The sequence below is a fragment of the Myiozetetes cayanensis genome, unplaced genomic scaffold (genome assembly GCF_022539395.1).
Source record: "Myiozetetes cayanensis isolate MyiCay16 unplaced genomic scaffold, myiCay2020 scf3, whole genome shotgun sequence".
NCBI lineage: Eukaryota > Metazoa > Chordata > Aves > Passeriformes > Tyrannidae > Myiozetetes > Myiozetetes cayanensis.
Genome location: NW_026087521.1, coordinates 48,164,946 through 48,187,780, shown reverse-complemented (window position 1 = coordinate 48,187,780; position 22,835 = coordinate 48,164,946). Strand labels below are relative to the sequence as shown.

The window sequence follows — 22,835 nt, the reverse complement described above, 5'->3', positions numbered from 1 at the left end:
TGACACATTTTTCCCCTACAAACCTGCTTCAGAAGTTTATAAATCTTGAAGAATAGCATATACTATTCTAACTGAGAAAGCATTAAAGTAATAGTTTATTTGGAATTCACTTAACTAGGCATTAACAGCTTCATTTTACAAACAGAGTATTTGTAAAAATATCAAAATCATTCTATCCACTTATAGAACAACACACTCATAAAAGCAGAGCCCTGGCAAGTTCCAAACAATTTTCAACAATATATATATTCCTCTGAAGGTCTCTTACTTTCCCAAAACAAGAAATTATGTTGAAATACGGTATGCTTAATAGTTAAAGATATGGTTAAGAGAGCCGAATCTTTATCCATATTCAAAGCTCAGCCATGAAATTGTGTTACTTCCTTCTCTTTGAAATCAATTTACGACAAAAATACTCAAGCTGTCCACTCGGTTTCTGTCCTAAACTGGAGAAAACCCCCCAAAGAGTAAGGCTGCATTAGTGGGGAGACTTTTTATCTACGCGTTTTATTTTAATTTAGAAGGAAAAACAAAAGTTTGCCGTTCCCGGGGTCTTTCTGGCTTCACAACGCGGGGTTAAAAACAGCTTTTCTCTTTCATCTGTGGTTCAAATAGCAAGAAACTCTCCCGAATGAAAGTCCATTGTCTTCTCTTCACTCTCCGAAGAAACTGGGGTAATTTTACAGCACTCGTTTTAGAAAAAATATGAATTTATAACTCCGAAGAAACACAGACTCGGAGGAGGAAAAGCTCTTCCTGGCTAACAGTTAGGCGGGCTCTGCAAAGCACCAATCACAGATCACCGCTTCGCTATAAATTCAGGCATCGGGGTTACTGTAGCCCAATTACTTTCTTTTGATTAGGAAGAAGTCTCTGCAGCGATGTCGGAGACCGCTCCCGCCGCCGCTCCCGCTGTCGCGGCCCCCGCCGCCAAGGCCGCCGCCAAGAAGCCGAAGAAAGCGGCGGGCGCTTCCAAAGCCCGCAAGCCCGCGGGGCCCAGCGTCACCGAGCTCATCACCAAGGCCGTGTCCGCCTCCAAGGAGCGCAAGGGGCTCTCCCTCGCCGCGCTCAAGAAGGCGCTGGCCGCCGGCGGCTACGATGTGGAGAAGAACAACAGCCGCATCAAGCTGGGGCTCAAGAGCCTCGTCAGCAAAGGCACCCTGGTGCAGACCAAGGGCACCGGCGCCTCCGGCTCTTTTCGTCTCAGCAAGAAACCTGGAGAAGTGAAGGAAAAGGCTCCTAAGAAGAAAACAGCCGCAGCCAAGCCCAAGAAGCCGGCGGCTAAGAAGCCCGCCAGCGCCGCCAAGAAGCCCAAAAAGGCGGCGGCGGTGAAGAAGAGCCCCAAAAAAGCCAAGAAGCCGGCGGCCAGCGCGGCCAAGAAAGCAGCCAAGAGCCCCAAAAAGGCGACGAAGGCTGCCAAGCCCAAAAAAGCGGCGGCGGCAGCAAAGAGCCCGGCAAAGGCAAAAGCGGTGAAGCCGAAAGCAGCAAAGCCGAAGACGGCCAAGCCGAAAACAGCTAAGGCGAAGAAGGCAGCGCCCAAGAAATGAAGTGCTGAAGTGGAAATACTTAAACCCAACGGCTCTTTTAAGAGCCACCTACTATTGTCCCCAAAAGGGCTGATACACTCCGTCACTGAGCTCCGTGCCTGCAGCAGAGCTGTCCACACGTCACTATCCGTGTGGGACATTTGTCTGGGGAGTGGATGGGACGCTAAACTTCCGGCCGTGGTTACGCTAAGACTTGGAAAAAATAAAAGTCTACATTCCCTGCGAAAACGCTTTCTAAAGGCTGCCTGCTTTTTTTTTTTTTTTTTTTTTTTTTTTTTTTGAGCACCGCAAGTGGGTGTGTGTGTTAAAGGGACTGCTTAAAGGCGGGTACCTTTCTGGGGCGTGGAGGTTTCTCTCATTGCTCTTATCAGCGCGATTCCTAATAGCATGGATGCAGCTGCCACACCTCTTGGTGACCGTAGCAGGGAACTGTCAGCACCACTCCTCCGCTTTCTTGGCAACGACCTTTCCGCTTGCCAGCGCTGCCGTGGGGCAGGTCCTGATTTCTGCGTGACTCGACCGACCTGCTTTTTCGAGAAGGAAATCGGCGGGGCGGGAGGCGGGGGGAGGCACCAGCGTTCCTGTTCCGCATCCTGCCGAGCTGGCGGCGGCGCAGCCGGAGCGGCGGGAGCTCGGCCGGGCAGCTGTCCCGGAGCGCGGGGTGTGGGGGGGTTCGGCCCCGGGGCTGCGCGGGGGCGGAGCGGGCCAGGAGCTCCTCCAGCACCGCCGGCCCGGGGAGCGCGGCCTGGGCCCGCCTGTGATTGGCTGATGGGAGAAGCCGCAGCCGCTCATTGGGCGGTTAGGAAATTTGGAAAAGCCCGCGCTACAGTGCGGGGAAGAGGGGGAAGAAAGGGAGGGGCTGGGGCGCACGGAGCTCGCCCGTGCTGGCTCCGCGCCTGCCGGTGCGCCCGGCTCACCGCGCTCCGGGACAGCTCGTCCTCCTATAGCGCCTACCCCCTCTCAGTTGTTGTCGCTTCTCACATTTTGTCCTTGCCTTATGATCCTGTCTTCTCATAGAGAAGGGCAAATGTTTAAGTTTAGACTATTCCGGGACATAAGTGTAAAAATTGATCAGAGTCGTCTATTTTCCTTATTTATTTTCATTTAATTTAGCCATGTGATTGGAAACTATGTAAAATACCTAATTTTGATGGAACATGAAGTATAATGTACAGTCACATTTTTACTGAATAAAGAGGTTAATAGTTTATTGGGAAAATATTTGAACGTTATTTATTAATAAAAACAATTGAATTTATTTCAAGTTGTAACTCAAGGCTTTCAGAGATGGATTAATTATCACTGCAAGCTACAATGACTGATTGAACATGTTTCAGATTGGTTTTAGCGCTTCCTAACAAAATTTTCGAACCAAAGACCAAGTCACTACAGTGTAAAGCCCTTTTAGAGAATATGTGGGTGGCTCTTAAAAGAGCCTTTGGGTTAAACAGTATTTGTAGCAGGTATTTACTTGGAGCTGGTGTACTTGGTGACAGCCTTGGTGCCCTCGGACACGGCGTGCTTGGCCAGCTCGCCGGGCAGCAGCAGCCGCACGGCCGTCTGGATCTCCCGCGACGTGATGGTGGAGCGCTTGTTGTAGTGCGCCAGGCGCGACGCCTCGCCGGCGATGCGCTCGAAGATGTCGTTGACGAAGGAGTTCATGATGCCCATGGCCTTGGACGAGATGCCCGTGTCGGGGTGCACCTGCTTCAGCACCTTGTACACGTAGATGGAGTAGCTCTCCTTGCGGCTCTTCTTACGCTTCTTGTCGCCCTTCTTCTGCGTCTTGGTCACCGCCTTCTTGGAGCCTTTCTTAGGCGCGGGTGCGGACTTGGCCGGCTCGGGCATTTTGACAGCGCTTTTCGTCTCTCTCAGAGAAGACTCAGCAGCAAAATGGCCGCAGCCCGCGCTATTTATAGAGCGGTTATGCAAATTGCGGCCCTTCAGCCGCGCAACGCTATTGGATCTTACAGTACAGGGTTGGTCCTTGCATCCGATTGGTCAACATACGATCCGCATTGTCATTGGTTCTTTAAGCAGTGAGCGGTTCCAGCCAATCACCAGCGGCCAATCCCGCCCAGAGAAGGGATAAAAGGGGAAGCGCCTGGGTACCGGCAGGACAGTCTCGGTTCAGCTGTAGTGGGTGAATTTGTGCTGTGCACAAGGCGCCCTAAATATGTCCGGCCGCGGGAAGCAGGGAGGCAAGGTCCGAGCCAAGGCCAAGTCGCGTTCGTCGCGGGCCGGGCTGCAGTTTCCTGTCGGTCGCGTGCACCGATTGCTCCGGAAAGGTAACTACGCGGAGCGGGTGGGGGCTGGAGCTCCTGTCTACATGGCGGCCGTGCTGGAGTACCTGACGGCCGAGATCCTGGAGCTGGCGGGCAACGCGGCCCGCGACAACAAGAAGACGCGCATCATCCCCCGCCACCTGCAGCTCGCCATCCGCAACGACGAGGAGCTCAACAAGCTGCTGGGCAAGGTGACGATCGCGCAGGGTGGCGTGCTGCCCAACATCCAGGCCGTGCTGCTGCCCAAGAAGACTGAGAGCCATAAAGCTAAAAGCAAATAAGTTCGACGAGCAAAGCTATTAAGGCTTAGCACATTTTAAACCAAAGGCTCTTTTCAGAGCCACCCACAGAATCAGAAAAGAGTTGTGTTGCTTTCTTTACAAAGGTCTCTCATGCTATCTTTAATTGCAACTTTAGTAACTAAAACGTATTCTTGTTACAGTAATATAAACCTTATTCCTATCGAATGGAGGTCATACGCTTGCTAATTCTCCCTTTAAAATCATTAATTTGTTTTTTTTCCTTGTAACAGTAAAGCACTTATGTCTTAATATTGATTCTGCTCAACTTTCGTGATTTCTTAGGCTACTTAGGTTTTAAAAATATGAGAGGGTGGTTAACAATGGGGAGGGTGTGGAAAAAGCTGTGCAGCATGAAAACAGATGCAAGATCATCCCAAACTCATAACTGAGAATGAAATTATTTCTTCATTTCCTTTCTGGGCCTCTGTTTTTCAAAAGATGTAAAGCTTCCTTATGATTTAACTTAATCTAGACATAACATGAGTATGTTCCCTAATGCCTTAGGGAAAATTACGCTTTTTGATCCAGATCTTTTAACTACTCAAACTTGCACTGTAAAGCATTCAGAAGGAGCACCTTGCAGTGCTGGTGTGTTCACATTTTAAGGGAATTTTCAAACTTTCTACCCTTAAAATTCCCCCACTGTGTTGCTATTCCTCTTGTTACATCAGTTTGCAGTGGCAATATTACTCTTAAATTTTCTGTGTTGCTGGCACAAGTATCACTCAAAAGCACCACCTTAAATCTCTTTATATTCACTGTCATAAATCATGAAAAAGACATCTAGCTGATTCCTCTTGTTAGGATATTCCTAGAAGCTGCATCTGATGGTCTACACTACACTACTGAGGCCATAGGTCCCACCTGTGCAGCACCTCTGCTCTCCATCCCCTGGGGAGGAGGAATGCTCTGGGCTTGGAGGAGGGCAACACTCTCACTCTGCCTCTCCTTGCCACCCCCAAGCTGTAGCAGACAGGCTTGTTAGGCAGGATTGTGCCACGGCTAAAGTGAGACACCACAGATAATTTGTGGAGAAAAACAGAGCTGCTGGAGCACCGGCCTAATCTGATATAGGGGTGGTATCTGTTCCTAAGGGTTGTGTTTTTAAGTGGACACATTTAGGATTGTAATGTTTTCATTATGTTGGTTTATTGGTCCTCATTTGCTGCACCTACATATGTCCTGGCCCTTACAATTCTCCTCTTGAGTAACTGCACTGGTAATCAAAAACCATTCTAACATGCACAGATCTTCTATCTTTAGTTTCCAGAAAAGATTCCAAATGTATATGTGTCAGAAGATAGCAGTAATAGAGCGGTTGGGGTGGGAAGGGGCCATTAAGGATTATCTAGTCCAACATCCCTACTGTGGATAGGAACATCTTCCACTAGCCCAGGTTTCTCGAAGCCCCATCCAGCCTGACTTTGAACATCCTCTAGGAATGGGGCATCCTACATTTTCTCTGGACAACCCAATCCATTGTCCCACAACCCTCGATGGAAAACAAATTCTTACTTATGTCCAATATAAATGTACCCTCTTTTAATTTAAAGCCATTACCCTTTCTCTTGTCCCTACAGGCCTGAAAAAAAGTCTCTTTCTGTATTGAAAGGCTGTCACAAGGTCTCCCCGAATCTGCTCTTCCCCCGGCTGAAAAACCCCAACTCTCTCAGCCTTTCTCGTGGGAAAAGGCTTCCAGCCCTCTGCTTGGTTTTATGACCTTTTTCTAGACCTGCTCTAATAGATTCACATCTTGCTTGCGCCGGAAGACCCCAAAGCTGGGTGCAGAACTCCAGACGGAGTCTCATGAGTGCAGAGTAGAAGGGGGGAATCACTTGCCTTGACCTGCTGGCCATGCTGATTTTGATGCAGCTCAGATTATGATTGGCTTTCTGGGCCACAAGCGTGTACCTCTACGTCAAAGAACTGGAATTTCAGAGAAAGGCCATGGTGTGGGGGGTGTCTGTATGCAGGAGCTAGATTTTTCTGTGAACAAACTCCTTTATGTGGAAATCAGCTGGTGTCACAGGGGAGGGCCCTGTCCTCTGAATGTGGATCTAAGTCCAGCACATCTCTCCAAATTCTTCATGTCATCTGACCAGAAATTCATTATTTGCTCCAGAATTTCATTCCAAGCACCTCTTAATTCACTCACTAGTCTGCTTACCCCAGTAATTGTAGTTTCATCCTCTGTGATACTTACATTCACACCTTAGCACTCCCTAATTTTGTTCTTAAGCACCAGTGGTTTCGTCAGTTGTAGACCCTGTGCTGTCATCACACTGATGAGGCCTCAGAGTAAAAGTCCCGTAAGTCAGATGGATTACACAATAAGAGTTCTGGAAAATCTACTGGTATTAAAGACTCACAGCTTTCAAGCAAATTGCACTGGATGAAGGAACGCAGCAAAGGAAGTTTAAGTAAATGAGTTTCTGTGATTCGCATATACAACAAACAGTAGGAAAGAGGAAATCCGTACCATATAGTGGCTTAGCTGTGTCACTGGGTTATAAGGCACCTTCACATTCTAAAGAACTTGTGATGAAAAAAAACCAACAAACAACTCCAACCAAGCTCCCTCAAATGTTATAGATCATAATTATGCTTAGGGATAACTCAGTAATATCAATCTTTATATCAAAAGACTTAGAATTGCATAGTTAAAAATATGAAGGGCTTTTCTACCCTTTTCCGTGTGTATTATAATGTGCTTATAATATTAGGAAAAATGTAGTCTGTTGAAAAGATCTTACATCACTTTAGTTTGCATATTGTTATAATTATTATGACAAGGGTAGCAGATACAGATAGGAATTTAAATTGCCTCATAAGCTCTCAAGAAAATTAGGAGCATCTTTGCAGTTGGTTATAACACACTGATGCAATGACTTTTATTAATTCTGTACTCTCTTGTGCAGTCATGGTGAGATGTTGCTTTACTGCAATGAACAAATGCAATTTACTCATTACAGTTTAATGAGGAACTAGGGCAACAGTCCTAATTAATGCACACTTGAAAAGCTGCAGATTTTTATTTTATTTCTTTAATGGAGCTGAGTTTTGCAAAGGCTTCCATCCTCATTTAACCCCCAGTGCTGTTCGTCCAAACTGATGGGGAAAATGTAGTACCTACAATCCAAGGATTGGATCCTAAAATTTAATCCAAATAAAACTTATTGTCTCCAATCAGCAGTAGTAACAACTTCATTAGGGATTATATTCAGCAGGAAAATTTCTTTCCACTTTAATTATTTTTGCCTAAGAAAATCCTCCGATCCATGAGAGAACTGACTAATATCACTAACAGAAATACCCGGGAAACATCTGCATGCACTTGTACCAACTTACAGACAAGGCAGCCTTCTAGAAAGCATGACATTAAATTACATCTAATGTGCTCCAGACACTGAGGAAAGGGGGTTGCAACTATTTTAATTACTGTAAGGTACTAGTCTCAGCCTCTGCATCACCAATTTCTGCCAGAAATGGAAGACAATTTTTTAAGTCTTTCGGATGTTATACTGCTAGAAGGAAAAGTTATACTATGATCCTCACTCTGCATTTAGAAAGACTTACGAAGAAATTATTATTTGACATACTAAAAGATTCTGTGTAATTTCCTTTAGGCTTTCTTTAGTATTCAGAATGTTGTTTATAACTGCCTCAGGAAACATAGCTAGACACAGATCTTCAGGTATAAAGAACAAAGCAGACTTTGAGGAGCCAAATAGTAATGTTAGGCACCAGCCTGGCAGGTCCACCAGTGAGAAATCTTCCAATTAGTCTTCGTTCACTCTGTTCAGTTAGAAAACAAACCTAATCTAAATTAAAGCTATGTTTGCCTGCTCATACTGTAGCATGAGTAGCAATTCTTTAAATTGTTTAAAATATCAATTTGGATGGAAAAGGAATTCACAGTAATGATTAAAATCATAACAAGACTTATTCTGTTTTGACACCTGTAACCAAACGCACAATCTCAATCACATTTCTCCCTGAGTTTGAGGAACGCTTTCTGCCAAGAAATATTCTGGAGATGTTGCCAAGGTTCTGTAAATTATACTCCTGAATAACTTTAAATAAACAACTGCAAAAATTTTTAAGGATATAAAAAATTTTAAACAGTAGACATATTTGAAGGGTGCAAAATACTAATAGCATAAGAACTGGCAAGCACCATAGCCATATCACTTCTATTCTGAGTGTAAGCAGTATTTACAATCTTAACAGATTTAATTTAGAAATGCAGTCTTATAACTCTGTCAGTATTTATTCATTCACTTCACAAATACAGTCCGATATACTGTAAGCAGCATGTAGAGATGTTTGTTCCCAGCAGTGTGAAACGAAAGGCAAAATTTCGGGATTCTTCATTTGAACAAAAAATCTTTCGTTACTGTTCATTTTTCGAATGTCAAACAGACATCTGTTGGTAATATCCGTAACATTGTCTCTCGCTTTTTGGATCGCCATGTACGCCAGCGAATACTTCTTTCAGAGCCTGGCAAGTGCCGGGAGAGCGCTTAGAGCCCTGCGGCCAGCGCTGCCCCCGAGACCGTACTGCGGGGCTGGAGAGCGCAGAAAGGATGGGCAGACGCTCCCTTCCGCACTCACTAACAGCCCCTCCGTGTTGCCTTCAAAGATTTTCAGATCTACACGTTCCCCACCTAAATCCCTCACTGACGATTTTCCCTGCCGCTTAGGACCTCGCTCCCTGCTTCCCTTCGCACCGACCTGCAGGTCGCTCTGTGCAGACACAAAAGCGCGAAACGCTCGGTGCCCAGCCCCCAGGACTGCACGGAGGAGGGGGCAGCTGTGGGAGTGTCCGGAGAGACAAAGAAAACGCGAAGCCGACATGGCCGAAGAAAACAAAGCCAGCGCTGCCCGGGAAAGGCGCCTCCGCCAGCTACACCCGAATGGAGGCGGAGAGCAGCGCCAGGGCGGGAGCGCCCAGCGTGGCCCTGCATTGGTCGGATTTTGCCGCAGACCCGCGGGGAGGGACGGGGAAGGGAGCGCCGCAGCCCCCGCTCCTGGTACCGGCGGAGACCCAGCGCGGCCGCGGAAGTGTCACCCGCGCAGGGGCGAGGCCGGGACGGGACAGGAAAGCAGCAAAGGGACGAGCGGGCTGACAGCGGGCAGGGGCAGCGCGGCCCCGCTGCGGGAAGGGCGGGGCGGGATCGGCCCAGCCCGGGAGAGGCGGAACCGCCGCGCGCGCCTGCGAGCCCAGGCCGGGAAAGAGCCTGGGCCGCCGAGGCGCGGGAAGGCCGGCAGGGGGCGGGGACTGCGGCCGAGACCCCGCCTCCCGCCGCAGTCCCCAACCAGGTCGGACCGACGGCAATATAGAGTGCGCTGGGTTCGCTATTCATTGCATAGTTCTTGGGAGTGATTGTTAGGCACCATGTCTGGCAGAGGCAAGGGCGGGAAGGGGCTCGGCAAGGGCGGCGCCAAGCGCCACCGCAAGGTGCTGCGCGACAACATCCAGGGCATCACCAAGCCCGCCATCCGCCGCCTGGCTCGGCGCGGCGGCGTCAAGCGCATCTCGGGGCTCATCTATGAGGAGACGCGCGGCGTGCTGAAGGTGTTCCTGGAGAACGTGATCCGCGACGCCGTCACCTACACCGAGCACGCCAAGAGGAAGACGGTCACTGCCATGGACGTGGTCTACGCCCTTAAACGCCAGGGACGCACCCTCTACGGCTTCGGTGGCTGAACTCGACTCCCGGGTTATCTTAGGCTCTTAGAACACAAAGGCTCTTTTCAGAGCCACCCACAAATTTCAAGAAAGAGCTTCAAATCACTGTTTGTGTACGTAGTTGTTATATGTTTTTGGTTAAGTTCAAAGGTACGGAAGGCACCGGGGCTTTTTTTGTCTCCAACGTACATCCCCCCCAGATCCTTGCCCCAGCCCCTCTGAGCCTAAAGGGGTAAGTTCTCAGACGGCTGGAATGTCTGTTCTCAGGGTGAACGAGTCTGGTCTTTTACAGGGACGTCCAGGGGCTAAAGGAAAAATTGTGGGTAATAAGAGGTTTCGCCCTTTAGCCCTCACCCTGTTTCCCGCATTCTCTTCCACACACACTATCCCCTAGCAACCCAGGTTCCCCTTCAACAGATATAAAAAAGCAGGAGATCGGAGGAAACCGCTGCTTTCCGGTAATTGCTCTCCCGAAGCTGAGGCGGGAAGGAAGCTCATGAAATGGCGGCGCTCTCTGCTAGTCGGGGGACGGGACAGAGCGAGACAATGGGGGCAGAGAAAAGCCAAAAGCACTCGATAGCGTCCTGGGGACTGCAGAGCAAAAAGGCTGCGAGCCCTGTGATGAATAACCTTCCCGTACCCTCCCCCTCTTCCTCCTGGTAAGGATGCCTGTTTCTGCTCCAGGCACCGCTCGCGGCTGCACACACCACCCCACCCCTCTCCCCTCCTCCCGCGCCGGCAACTTGAAGCAGTGTACCTCACAACCACTGACACACACCAGGCGGCGGGGGAGGGCGGGACTGGGCGCTACCGGAGCACCACATACCTCCCTACATTCCCCCCCCGTTATCCCAGAATCACCACGTACAAGTACTTGGTACAGGCTGCCCGTGCCTGCTCTGTAACAGAGACACAGCTCTCTCCACTGATCATGTGGTGGCTCTTAAAAGAGCCTTTCGGTCTGGTAGTGGTGGGAAGGTAGAAGATTCAGGCGCGCTCTCCGCGGATGCGGCGAGCGAGCTGGATGTCCTTGGGCATGATGGTGACGCGCTTGGCGTGGATGGCGCACAGGTTGGTGTCCTCGAAGAGCCCCACCAGGTAGGCCTCGCTGGCCTCCTGCAGCGCCATGACGGCCGAGCTCTGGAAGCGCAGGTCGGTCTTGAAGTCCTGCGCGATCTCGCGCACCAGGCGCTGGAAGGGCAGCTTGCGGATCAGCAGCTCCGTCGACTTCTGGTAGCGCCGGATCTCGCGCAGCGCCACCGTGCCGGGCCGGTAGCGGTGCGGCTTCTTCACGCCGCCCGTGGCCGGCGCGCTCTTGCGGGCCGCCTTGGTGGCCAGCTGCTTGCGGGGCGCCTTCCCGCCCGTCGACTTACGCGCCGTCTGCTTCGTGCGCGCCATTTTTACAGAGCTCCTGCCCGCAGAAGAGCGAACAGCGATGCACCAAACACTGGTACAAGCGAGCGGTATCACGTAGTATTTATAGCCGAGCCCTGCCCGCTGATTGGCTGATGGGAACGGCCGAGCTCATTGGGCCAGTTTGAAAACCCCGCGTTACTCCGAGCTCGGCTGAGCCCCGCTCCTTAATATTTACCTCATAGCAGGCTCTTTTGGCCCCTTTTTTCTTTGGAGGCCACATTTCTGCTCTTTAACGACTTGGCTTAAATAATTGTGCCTTTCATCGAGATAGTTCTTGTCACGCAATTCGCAAGAGGAGACTGATAGCAGAGCTGATTGAAAATAAAATATTTTTCTAGAGTTATCAAATTTCGAGGAGGGGATATTAACTGAAATTTTCGTGTCTATAAACCAGGTCATTCTATATTTTTAATGGAAATATTTCCAGAGGAAGTGAGTGCTTTTTGTGCAATCCAAAACAAATTCCCCTACGACTTCGAGTTTTTGTTCTTTTAGCAGTTAAGGCAATGCAAGTAATTGCATTGTTTACTTAAAAGGCATAGCCGGCAAGTGCTATTCAGATTCTGAAACAAATTGGGCGGGGAAAAGCATTAAAGGAAATCACAATACAAATTACACATTAAAAGATGCTGAGGTTCCTTTTTGGAAACCAAAGACAGTTAAGTCAATAGGGACAGGGTTGGGGTCTAGGGCGCCTTCAGCTACCGCTGTTACCCAGTTGCCTTCTCCTCTATTGTGACCAATCACAGAGGGAAGGCGGGGCCGCCACGCATTATAAAGGGGGCTCCCAAGAGCTGCAGTTTTTGCTCACAGTGGAAGGAGCATTAAAGTAGGATGGCGCGCACGAAGCAGACGGCGCGTAAGTCGACGGGCGGGAAGGCGCCCCGCAAGCAGCTGGCCACCAAGGCGGCCCGCAAGAGCGCGCCGGCCACGGGCGGCGTGAAGAAGCCGCACCGCTACCGGCCCGGCACGGTGGCGCTGCGCGAGATCCGGCGCTACCAGAAGTCGACGGAGCTGCTGATCCGCAAGCTGCCCTTCCAGCGCCTGGTGCGCGAGATCGCGCAGGACTTCAAGACCGACCTGCGCTTCCAGAGCTCGGCCGTCATGGCGCTGCAGGAGGCCAGCGAGGCCTACCTGGTGGGGCTCTTCGAGGACACCAACCTGTGCGCCATCCACGCCAAGCGCGTCACCATCATGCCCAAGGACATCCAGCTCGCCCGCCGCATCCGCGGAGAGCGCGCCTGAATCTTCTACCTTCCCACCACTACCAGACCGAAAGGCTCTTTTAAGAGCCACCACATGATCAGTGGAGAGAGCTGTGTCTCTGTTACAGAGCAGGCACGGGCAGCCTGTACCAAGCATTTGTACGTGGTGATTCTGGGATAACGGGGGGGGAATGTAGGGAGGTATGTGGTGCTCCGGTAGCGCCCAGTCCCGCCCTCCCCCGCCGCCTGGTGTGTGTCAGTGGTTGTGAGGTACACTGCTTCAAGTTGCCGGCGCGGGAGGAGGGGAGAGGGGTGGGGTGGTGTGTGCAGCCGCGAGCGGTGCCTGGAGCAGAAACAGGCATCCTTACCAGGAGGAAGATTAAGAGGGGAGGGTACGAGAAGGTTGTTCAGTACAGGGCTCGCAGCCTCTTTGCTCCGCAGTCCCTAGGACGCTATTGAGTGCTTTTTTGGCTTTTCTCTGCTCCCGCTGTCTCGCTCTGTCCCGCATCCCTGACCGGCAGAGAGGACAGCGCCGCCATTTCATAAGCTTCCTTCCCGCCTCAGACTATGGCGGTGGTGCCGGGAGAACGGTAAACCAGCGGTTCGTCACTCGCGATCTCGCTTTTTTACATCTGTGAAGGGGACCTGTGCTAGGGATAGTGTGTGGAAAGAATGCGGAAACAGGGTGAGGGCTAAAGGACGAAACCTCTCATTACCCACTTTTCTTTAGCCTTGGACGTCCCTGTAAAGACCAGACTCGTTCACCTGAGACAGACATTCCAACCTCTGAGAACGCCCTTTAGGCTCAGAGGGCTGGGGCGGATCTGGGGGACGTACGTTGAGACAAAGCCCGGTGCCTTACGAACCTTCAACTTAACACATAAACAACACATATACAACCAAGCGATTTAAAGCTCTTTTTCTTGAAATTTGTGGGTGGCTCTGAAAAGAGCCTTTGTGTTCTAAAAGCCTAAGGTAACCCGGGAGTCGAGTTCAGCCACCGAAGCCGTAGAGGGTGCGTCCCTGGCGTTTAAGGGCGTAGACCACGTCCATGGCAGTGACCGTCTTCCTCTTGGCGTGCTCCGTGTAGGTGACGGCGTCGCGGATCACGTTCTCCAGGAACACCTTCAGCACGCCGCGCGTCTCCTCGTAGATGAGCCCCGAGATGCGCTTGACGCCGCCGCGCCGAGCCAGGCGGCGGATGGCGGGCTTGGTGATGCCCTGGATGTTATCGCGCAGCACCTTGCGGTGGCGCTTGGCGCCGCCCTTGCCGAGCCCCTTCCCGCCCTTGCCTCTGCCAGACATGGTGCCTAACAATCACTCCCAAGAACTATGCAATGAATAGCGGACCCAGCGCACTCTATATTGCCGTCGGTCCGACCTGGTTGGGGACTGCGGCGGGGAAGGGCCGGGGCGGGGCGTTTACGCCACCGCTCCCAAAGAGGGCCGAGGGGCCTCGCGCTGCCGGCTCAGCCCCGCCCCCGCCGCGTCCCGCCCGCGCTCGGCGGCGCCGTCGCGCTGAGCCCCAGCACAGGCCCGGCCAGGCAGCCGAGAGGGGCGGGCGCGGTGGGCTCGGTACTGCTGGAAATACACCCTTTGTTTTTTTGGGTTTTTTTGTTGTGTTTTTTTTTTTTTTTTCTTCCCCCGTGAGGGCGGCACATTCACTTATTTTTGCAGGAAGGAAAGTCCCGTGCGTGCCCCGCGTCTCCGACTTAATGATCACGCGGCATTGTTTTGTCTATTGAGAGTGACGTCTGATGAAGGAGTGAATTTGCATCTCTTTCTGGTGGATTCATGAAAAACTACATTGCTCCATGTGTTTTTAAAGATACGGCATACGTTTGGTTATTCTCATGGTCTTACTTTGTTGAAACATAACAAAAAAACTTTTGCTGTTTCTTTACATAATGCTACTTTTTGAACATCATGTGTTCTGGAGAGGTTGATTTGTGCTGGGGTGCCTATTGGCTCTACGAGTCCATTCAGGTGCAGTGAGTCCTGAAATCTTCCAAACTTTACATGCGCACACACACAGTTTTACTTTTTCTGTCTCAATTCCTATTTAAATTTACTATGAATGTATGTTTGAGATATTTTTACCTTGTTCTTGAAGGATCATCAAATAAATGCTATTCTATACAGTTCCTACTAACCATGTCTTTCTCAGCAGGAGTTTTTCCCTGGTATGTTATCCCTGTGTGCAATACGTGGAATTTTTTTTTCATTGGTCAGGTATTTCTCATTTGCTTTGATCTTTCCCATCTTTTCCCTGTTTCTAATGGATGCCTGTTACTGTATAATGTTTCTTAAATGTGAAAAGGTTTAGGTTTAACTTGGTAATTTCACATACTTTTCCATTTTAGCAATCCCTTTTTTTGCTGATGTTCTTGTGTATCATTTTTTATCATTTGTCCTTGAAAGTTCTCTTTCTCAGGAGGTGTAAGAGGAATGGATTTTACAGGACAGAGACTTTGTAGGCCTTTTGGTATTTATGTTATTTAATTCAGGTTATGCTTGGCCACCATTTTGATAAGTATTTTCATGTGTAGATAGCCACCTCTGCAGTGTTTATATCAGTTTATATCTATTAATATCACAGATTTAGTTCTACAGCTACAGCAAGGACATATTTATCTTCTGATATCAACCTTAATGATGTTATTAGGACAAATGAAGCCCCCCTCCCTCCCATTTATCTTAACCCTTGCCAGCAACCAAGCACCACACAGTTGTTTGCTCACTCACTCATCTATGGGATCAGGAAGACAATCAAAAGGGTAAAAGCTAGAAAACTCATGGTTTGACATGAAGACAGTTTAATGGGTAAAGCAAAAGCCTGTGCACACAAGCAAAGCAAACCAAGGAATTTATTCACTCCTCCCCATTGTCACGCAGGTGTTCAGCCATCTCCAGGAAAGCAGGGCCCCATCACACATAACAGTGACTTGGGAAGATGAACACCATCAATCCAAACATCCCTCCTTTCCTCTTTCTTCCCCACACTTTATATACTGAGCATGATGTCATATGGTCTGGAGTATCCCTTTGGTCAGTTGGGGTCACCTGTCCTGGCTGTGTCTCCTCCCATCCTCCCATGCACCCCCACCTTCCTCCCCAGCCTGGCAGTACGAAAAGCAGAAAAGGCCTTGGCTCTGTGTAAGCCCTGCCCAGCAATAACAAAAACATCTCTATGTTATCAACCCTGTGTTCAGCACAAATCCAGAACACAGCTCCACAGACTATCCACTGTGAAGAAATTTAAGTCCATCCCCTCCAAAACCAGCACATTTAGAATCATCGTCTTTACTATCATGCTTACTCTTTGAGAGAAGAAAAAAAAAAGGGATTTATATGCAGTTCTTCCCCCCCTCCAGCCACCCCATTTGAGGGCTACAGCATGGACAGGCCACAATAAAGAACTCAGTAAAGCTTCTGCATAACTATAGAGCATATCCTATCCCTATTACTGCCTATTACTTCTCTCACTATTCGATGTCATACATTTGTACCTCACCAGAGGTGTGTTGTTTTCCCTCTGTTTATCTAGATTCAAATGACCTCTTTTGGTCTCTTCAGGACTTCCCTAAGAATTATTTTATTTCCTTCTCATCTAGCATATTTCTTTTTAATCAAGTTACTTTTTGCACTTATTTTCTATAGCTTTGCTTTCATTTCACTGAATTACTTCAAATAGGTGTTAATATTCTTGTAGATTATCCAGTTGAAAAAAATAATTTTCCTTATACAGTTTAGTGAGAATGGGAAGCTTGCAAGGCAAACTATTCACCTCCCACAGCCACTGTTGACGGGCAGTTTGCCAAAAAGTTGCAATCTTTTTTACTATCCATTTCTTGATGCTTTTTATTTCCCTATATCTCTTTGTGTGGCAGTTAATATTTTTTCTATTAAATTTAACCTTTGCTTACTTCTGCATCATATTTTCTTGATCGTGTCTGTATTACACTTCTTTAAATAATCAACTTTTTATCCTTCTCCAGGGTCCATTACATTTCAAGAGTGGCAATTCAGATAAAAAACCAAAATAGATATTAATGTAATTTGTTCTTAACGTAAGTAATAGTTTAAAAGGAAAAATCACCCACAGATTATTTAATGAATGAATTTTTATTATGACCAGTATTACCCAGAATACTTGTAGATATGACAACAATGTACAGGTACATAGACTAGATTGGTGCATTACAGTGTGCTTGTGTTATTTGAGGAAATATTCTATATTTCAGGATTGCTCAAGTCAAGTAATGCTTACCCAAATTTATCTTTTCCAAACCAGGCAGTTTAATTTTCTTGGTTTTATTTTAGCATAGTGTGCGTGTGTAGTATCTGTCTAAGCTTTTCACTGGCAGCTGTAGGTATAAAGTAACAGTGTGTATGTTATTGAAATATTAGGATGTTCCTGAAAATAGACAAAATTAAACCAAAAGGAGGAGCAAAAAACCCGTTTACAGGAACTCGAACCTTTCAGGCTTATGGAAAAGAAAGGAGGAGTTCTAAGCAATTCAAATTCACTCAATTCTAGAATAACACTTCATTTCCCAATATGACATCTTTTCTTTTATTGCCAGTCTCATATTTTATGGCCAGTGTTCATCCTTCACTCCTGGTGGTTCATCAACATGGATTGTTTTGTTACTCAGAAGCAAGAAGTGATTTACTACAAATTAATATTTTTTTTTTTAATTTTTATTTTTACAATGAGCTCTCCCAATTAATGAAAACAGTATAAGAAGAGCAAAAAGTTTTCCTGATCAGGCAGCATGAGTTGTAAGAGCCCGGAGCTGTCTCCCTTGACGTGGGAAGGCAGTCAGGACATGTTTGAGAGAAGGAACAGGTTGAGTGATGGCAGGAATGAGTGAGAGAATGACTACTCTTTTGCCCACTAGGAGTGTCAGCAGAATTTAGCACTCCTATTCCCTTCTGCATCAACTTTCAACCTCTCATCCTGACATTCCTTCTAATACTCCCATCCTTCCCAAAAGACAACCATCCCTTTAAATAGGCTGTGGAAATGGTGTGAGTTTCAAAATTTAAGCCTTTGTGATACTTTTTTTTAAACGAGCTAAAAGTATCATGATAGAAACATTGACAATTGGAGATACAGATTTGCTTCACCTCCTAAACCAAAAGCTTGTAATAAATGTGCTACTTAATTTTGGTGAGACATTCGTTAAACAAATGAATCACCTTTTTTTGTATCATCTTCCTAGGGTAATAGAAGTGTCCTCAGAGCATTATCACATGAAATGTACAGGTCCAACTAAAAATAGAGATGGATTTTTGCCTGGAGTGACAAACAACACCACTAAATACTATTAGAATTTGTCTAATACTATGGAGAAAAAAAATATTTTTGAAAATCGCATGACAAGTTTGTTAATTACAACACAAGCAAAATTAAGGCTCGGTGCACCCTACTCAGCGGGAGACTCCAAGCTGTCAGTCTCTGCACAGGCCACCTTCCAAGATACTGAAGACAGGCCCATCAGTACGACTGGTTGTTAGATCCACAATATAAAGGAGAATCACAGACTTCACACCCCAATGTGCCCCTAAATTACTGCCAGACTCTGAGGCTTGATCAGCTCAGTCCTAGTTTCCATTCTCATTTACCTGGACTAACCTGATGCACTTGGCACCTGGAATGACTGTTTTCCATGGGTCTGATTGCCCCAGGGCACAGCAGGATTTCTTCTTGGGTGTGCATCTGCCTCCAGCTCTACTTGCAACTGTGTGCTAAGGCCACAGCTAGTACAGTTACAGTTGCACTTCTCTAGGTGGAAGCTGGAAATCAGCATGGACCATGGTAGCTCCTATCCAGTCACAGGGGGCTCCATCTCAAACACGGCTTCAAAAACCACATCAAAATCATATGCATACTTTTAAACTACTGATGCTTTAAAGTGTTACCTTTTCATGCATTCATGTGTTTATGCAGAAACCCTCAATAACTCTTGCTGGTTATCCCCAAATTCATAGAAATGGGCAAGGGAAAATTGGGTCTGAAAAAAACAAAACCAAACCAAACAAAAAAAGCCAAAACTAAAACAACATCACACAGGAGAAAGTTAGAAAGTTATTAACAAGGTCATTTTTTTTCCACCTTTTTAATTTCTCCATGTATAGTAATCACTGATCTTGTTAGTACTATCCAGTGCTGCTGCTATTCTGTATGAACTTCTTGTGGCTACAAGGTCCTTCAGCAGTTAGCAGTCTGCACCCACACAAGATTAGCAACTAATTGTAACATCACCACCTATAAAGACTTACTTGGACTTCTGGATCATGATGGATGATGGCAAATTCAACCATCATTTTGGTGAGGAACAAAATAAATCTTCATTTTCCTGATACGCAGCAGTGTACTTGCCATGACCTTTACAGCACAGGCATCTCGAGCGTTCCATCTTTAGGTATTTTGGACATCATTAAATGACAATAAATTTCAGTCTTATCATTTATTCACTTTTATTTCACTATAGTTTTCAATTTCACTGCCTGTCCTTCCCCCATGCCTGATCCTTAACTCAGTCTTCAGAACTCTCTCCCATCGTCGTCCACTTTTACTGCACCCTCCAGTTTGATCCTAACAAAAATGTCTTCCCACATCTGAAAACAACAAATAAATTACTAAAACAAACATGGTCAAGCCTCAGAAGCACTACAATGAAAATAACTAGAATATCAAGAATCAGCAGAAGAGGAACAGAGAGTAAACAAGGATGTTGTATCTCTAGTACCATTGTAGCACTGTTTGCAATAGTTGCACCCTGAGTAATATGCACATTTCTGGCCCATAAATAAATACATAAATAATTGCAAGTCCTAAAGAAATTTCTGAGAAAAGTGATAAATATGATTTAAGGTCTGAAATGGCTTCTTTACGAACAATATTAGGATACTTTCAGAACAGAGACCACTAGTGATTGAAGATGTTCTTGCTTATTTTTACTATCTGTAAGGTCAGTGTTTAAATCTATCAAATCTAGTGAGGTCTAATCTAATTATAAAATTAGTTATAAACCGAAATGTTACCAAAACCAGCAATGCTGTCTAAATTTCACAGGCAGTTTCCTAAAGTAAATGAACTCTTTCTCTCTATAGGTATTTTCCAAATCAAAGAAAAGAGATAAAGATGATGTGTGGAAAGATGAGATTGGTGCCATCTCTCTCCTTTATAGAAATCAATTCTAGACTAGACAGCTGTTTGCACAAGCGAAGCAGTTGCTAATGTCGGAGGTAAATAGTTCATAAACTGGTCCATTTAATTACATGCATGTCCTGAGGATCAGTTTTGGTTTTCTGTAACACAAAAAAAAACAAGCAGAGAAATCCCCCCCAAAAAGCACCAACCCCAAACAAAAAAACAACTCTTCCTCTCCTGCCCCCTCAAAAAACCCAACCCAACCAAACAACAGCAAGACAACTTCCCCTTAAAAAAAAAAAAAAAAAAAAAAAAAATTCAGGGCTTCCAAGTTGCTAGCATCCTGGTTTGGGCTGGTATTTGCACGTTTCTCTTAGAAAACAGTTAAGAAGGCAACAGAGGAATTCCATGACAGAAAAAAGCTGGAAGGTCTTTAGGAAGAGGTTTTGGTTTCTGTTTGAAATCTCTCTCCACACGTGAAGAGCCATATCATTTGTATGTGGCGTGCAGAGACCTGAAACAATCAAACTCTCAAAGATGTGGTATATAGACATGCCATCTGGAGAGGAAAAGAGGTTTGTTCGCATCAGCCTAGTTAGTATGGCAGGGTTGTTTCTATACCATGCACTCATACATCAAGTTTTCTAGGACAAAAAGGACAAGGGGAGGGGAAGGATTTAATGACCATGGGCTCCCTATAGAAGTATTTTATCACGTAGGATGATCCGTCTCTCTCTCAGCTGTGAAGCCTGCAGAATCAAAATAACATTTTCTGTCAGAGCAAGCTGGAAGATCCCAACTGTTCCTTGTTTTGGTTTTGTGGTGGGGTTTTTTGGCTTTTGATTGGTTGGTTGTTGGTTTTTTCCCCCTTAGCCTGCACAACAGCTAATAATGATAATGGCCAGTCTTCGCGAGCGAAGATCCGGGGAAGGTCTTTCCACCTTCCAGCCTGCGCATTGGATTTTTTAGGTGAGACACAGTGTGCGCGGAACTGAGCCCACCCTTTAATCCTAAGGTTCATCTGCCGGGGCCAAGCGAGCTTGGACGGTGGCAGCGAGGTCCTTAGGACGTAGGTGGGTTGCCTTTAAGGGCTAACGAGCCCCACCTGCCCGGGAGTGGCCCTGACCGGGAATCGAACCCGGGTCTCCGCGGTGACAGCGCGGCGCCTTTACCCCCTAGACCACCAGGGGCTCCGCACAACAGCTACAGTATAAATAAATGGCAGTCAAAAAATACAAACTAGCAGTTAATAGAAGAGACACTAGAAGCATTCAGAACCCAGGCTGGTTTTAGCAACCGCCAGAGCGAGGTGCTTATCACCCCGCTGTGGTATCATCCATCAGATTCATCTTCCTCGTGTGAGGATTAACGAAATGAAAATGAGTCGGGAAGCGACGGGTGAAGGGGCGGGGGTGGGGAAGCGGTGGCAGAGAAGGTAACCAGAGGGAGATAGAGAGGAAGGGAGGAAGGGGGAGGTGGAAGAGGGAGGTGAGCTGCTTCCCGGACAGGATTGGTCAGAAATTGCTGCAGCCCAGGCGGGGGGTAACTGGGCTCCCCCACCCCCGCCCCGCTTCCCTGCTGGGCACCAGAGATGAACCGGAATGCCCCAGACAGATCAGCCCTCCCCTTGACTCAGCTGTGCCACGGTAATGATAAGGATTTCAGAAGATGCAAAGACACATGAGGAATTAGCGAGGGTTTACGGCAATCTGTTTTTCTGTTACTATTAGATACACGCAGAGTATTCATTGTGACCTGCAGACGAACGCAGTTTTCTGCTGCGTTTCCATAGCTGTAGTTCAGTTGGTTTCCAGACTTTCAAACAAACCTCCTGAGCGTCAGGAATACCTCCAAAATAATGTGAATGGAGACTAGTGAATTTCTTTCATGTTTACCAAAATCTAAGTCGATCCTGTACTACATATTTGAGAGAAATGCACAATACCTTTTTCTTTAAAAAGTGTATTTGGTGTCTAAGCAGGTCTGTTGTCAAGTGTTTATGAAAAATAAATTGGTAATAGTATTATTCAAATGGTTTCTATAACATTACAATAGATTTGTAGGATATTCCTGCTTTACTGTACTTTGATGTGCTATGCAAATTTACAGAAGGTACTAAAAAACCTAAAAGTTTGAGTCGAGGAATTTGAGAGTAATTCAATAAAAGACCTATAAAAGTTGAACCTTTGCACAGACTATGTGATGTAAATGTTCAAATAAGTTTTACAAGGAGGAGCCTACAGAATCACGGGGATAGCACTGGTACCAGACAATTAATTCCATTCACGTGTTGGCCTACGTAAATACTCTAGTTTGCCTACACTGTAGATAAATTTGCTAGCCTAAAGAAAATTCTCCTGAGGGAAAAAAAAAATTAAAATCACATCTTTCTCTAAGACTTTGGAAGACTACTTACTACCAAAGGAGCTTGAACAATATTTCAATTCTGTTCTCAATCAGGGCACTAGGGAAAAACTAAGCATAGACAGTCTTTTTCAAATACAAACAAACAAACAAATCAAACACGGCAAAACCCAAATCAAAACAATGTGAATAAGACTTTTTGAAGGAAAAGATTTTTTCTCACACTGTATTTTTACTATGAAAAAGCCTAAAAGTGAATGTTCTTCTATTACTTTATTTTTTTAAAACTTGTTTCTTCGCATATTCAGGAATCTTTCTGCAACTGAGCATAGTTTTATTTTTCTTTTCTTTTTTTTTTCTAATATTGTCTTGCGTATTATCTTTTAGTACTTTAAAAAAACAGAGAGCTGTTTTTTAGTAACTACAGGTTGAATAATATTCTTGGGAGCAAGTCATCTGACAGATTGCACGATCTATGCTACAGTTAGTACTTTAAAGCATCAGCACATATTTTATGTGAACTTAAAATTCAAAGGTAACTTAGAGTCATTGTATGTCATTTAATACATATTTTGTGACCACCAGCATCTGTGCTGCACTGTTCTTAAATCTAAAGCCTTTCCCCTTTTTGAGAATTTAAGTTGGCTGGAGAGTTGAAATGAAATTTGTTAAGGGAAATTTTGCATCTGCAATGAAATAAAATATTGTGGTTTTCAAGAAAACGCTTTTAACTCTCATCTGTCACATAAGCAAATAGGTAATATAATGCATTTCTGTCTTCTATTTCAATATATAAATGCCTGTTCTCTAACTATGGTATGCAGACAGAATATGTTCATTTATAACAAGCGCAGTTACCTGA

The 22,835-nt window shown here is 46.4% G+C and overlaps 6 protein-coding genes across 6 annotated transcripts; 3 read left to right on the top strand and 3 right to left on the bottom strand.

Annotated features, from left to right (window-relative positions):
* The first annotated feature begins 510 nt into the window (after positions 1-510).
* LOC126644476 (histone H1.10) lies at positions 511-1,786 on the top strand. The gene has a single exon (XM_050323859.1). It carries the CDS (start codon positions 882-884, stop codon positions 1,545-1,547), a length of 666 nt encoding a protein of 221 aa, XP_050179816.1. The 5' UTR covers positions 511-881; the 3' UTR covers positions 1,548-1,786.
* A 1,104-nt stretch (positions 1,787-2,890) lies between these two features.
* LOC126644485 (histone H2B 1/2/3/4/6) lies at positions 2,891-3,421 on the bottom strand. The gene has a single exon (XM_050323869.1). It carries the CDS (start codon positions 3,393-3,395, stop codon positions 3,015-3,017), a length of 381 nt encoding a protein of 126 aa, XP_050179826.1. The 5' UTR covers positions 3,396-3,421; the 3' UTR covers positions 2,891-3,014.
* Positions 3,422-3,692: 271 nt separating this feature from the next.
* On the top strand, positions 3,693-4,387 carry LOC126644481 (histone H2A.J). The gene has a single exon (XM_050323865.1). It carries the CDS (start codon positions 3,724-3,726, stop codon positions 4,111-4,113), a length of 390 nt encoding a protein of 129 aa, XP_050179822.1. The 5' UTR covers positions 3,693-3,723; the 3' UTR covers positions 4,114-4,387.
* Positions 4,388-10,813: 6,426 nt separating this feature from the next.
* LOC126644491 (histone H3) lies at positions 10,814-11,227 on the bottom strand. The gene has a single exon (XM_050323876.1). The coding sequence runs from the start codon at positions 11,222-11,224 to the stop codon at positions 10,814-10,816; it is 411 nt and encodes a 136-aa protein (XP_050179833.1). The 5' UTR covers positions 11,225-11,227.
* An 845-nt stretch (positions 11,228-12,072) lies between these two features.
* On the top strand, positions 12,073-12,538 carry LOC126644478 (histone H3). Its single transcript, XM_050323861.1, has one exon. It carries the CDS (start codon positions 12,077-12,079, stop codon positions 12,485-12,487), a length of 411 nt encoding a protein of 136 aa, XP_050179818.1. The 5' UTR covers positions 12,073-12,076; the 3' UTR covers positions 12,488-12,538.
* An 834-nt stretch (positions 12,539-13,372) lies between these two features.
* Positions 13,373-13,763, bottom strand: LOC126644488 (histone H4). The gene has a single exon (XM_050323873.1). It carries the CDS (start codon positions 13,750-13,752, stop codon positions 13,441-13,443), a length of 312 nt encoding a protein of 103 aa, XP_050179830.1. The 5' UTR covers positions 13,753-13,763; the 3' UTR covers positions 13,373-13,440.
* Between the last annotated feature and the right edge of the window lie 9,072 nt (positions 13,764-22,835).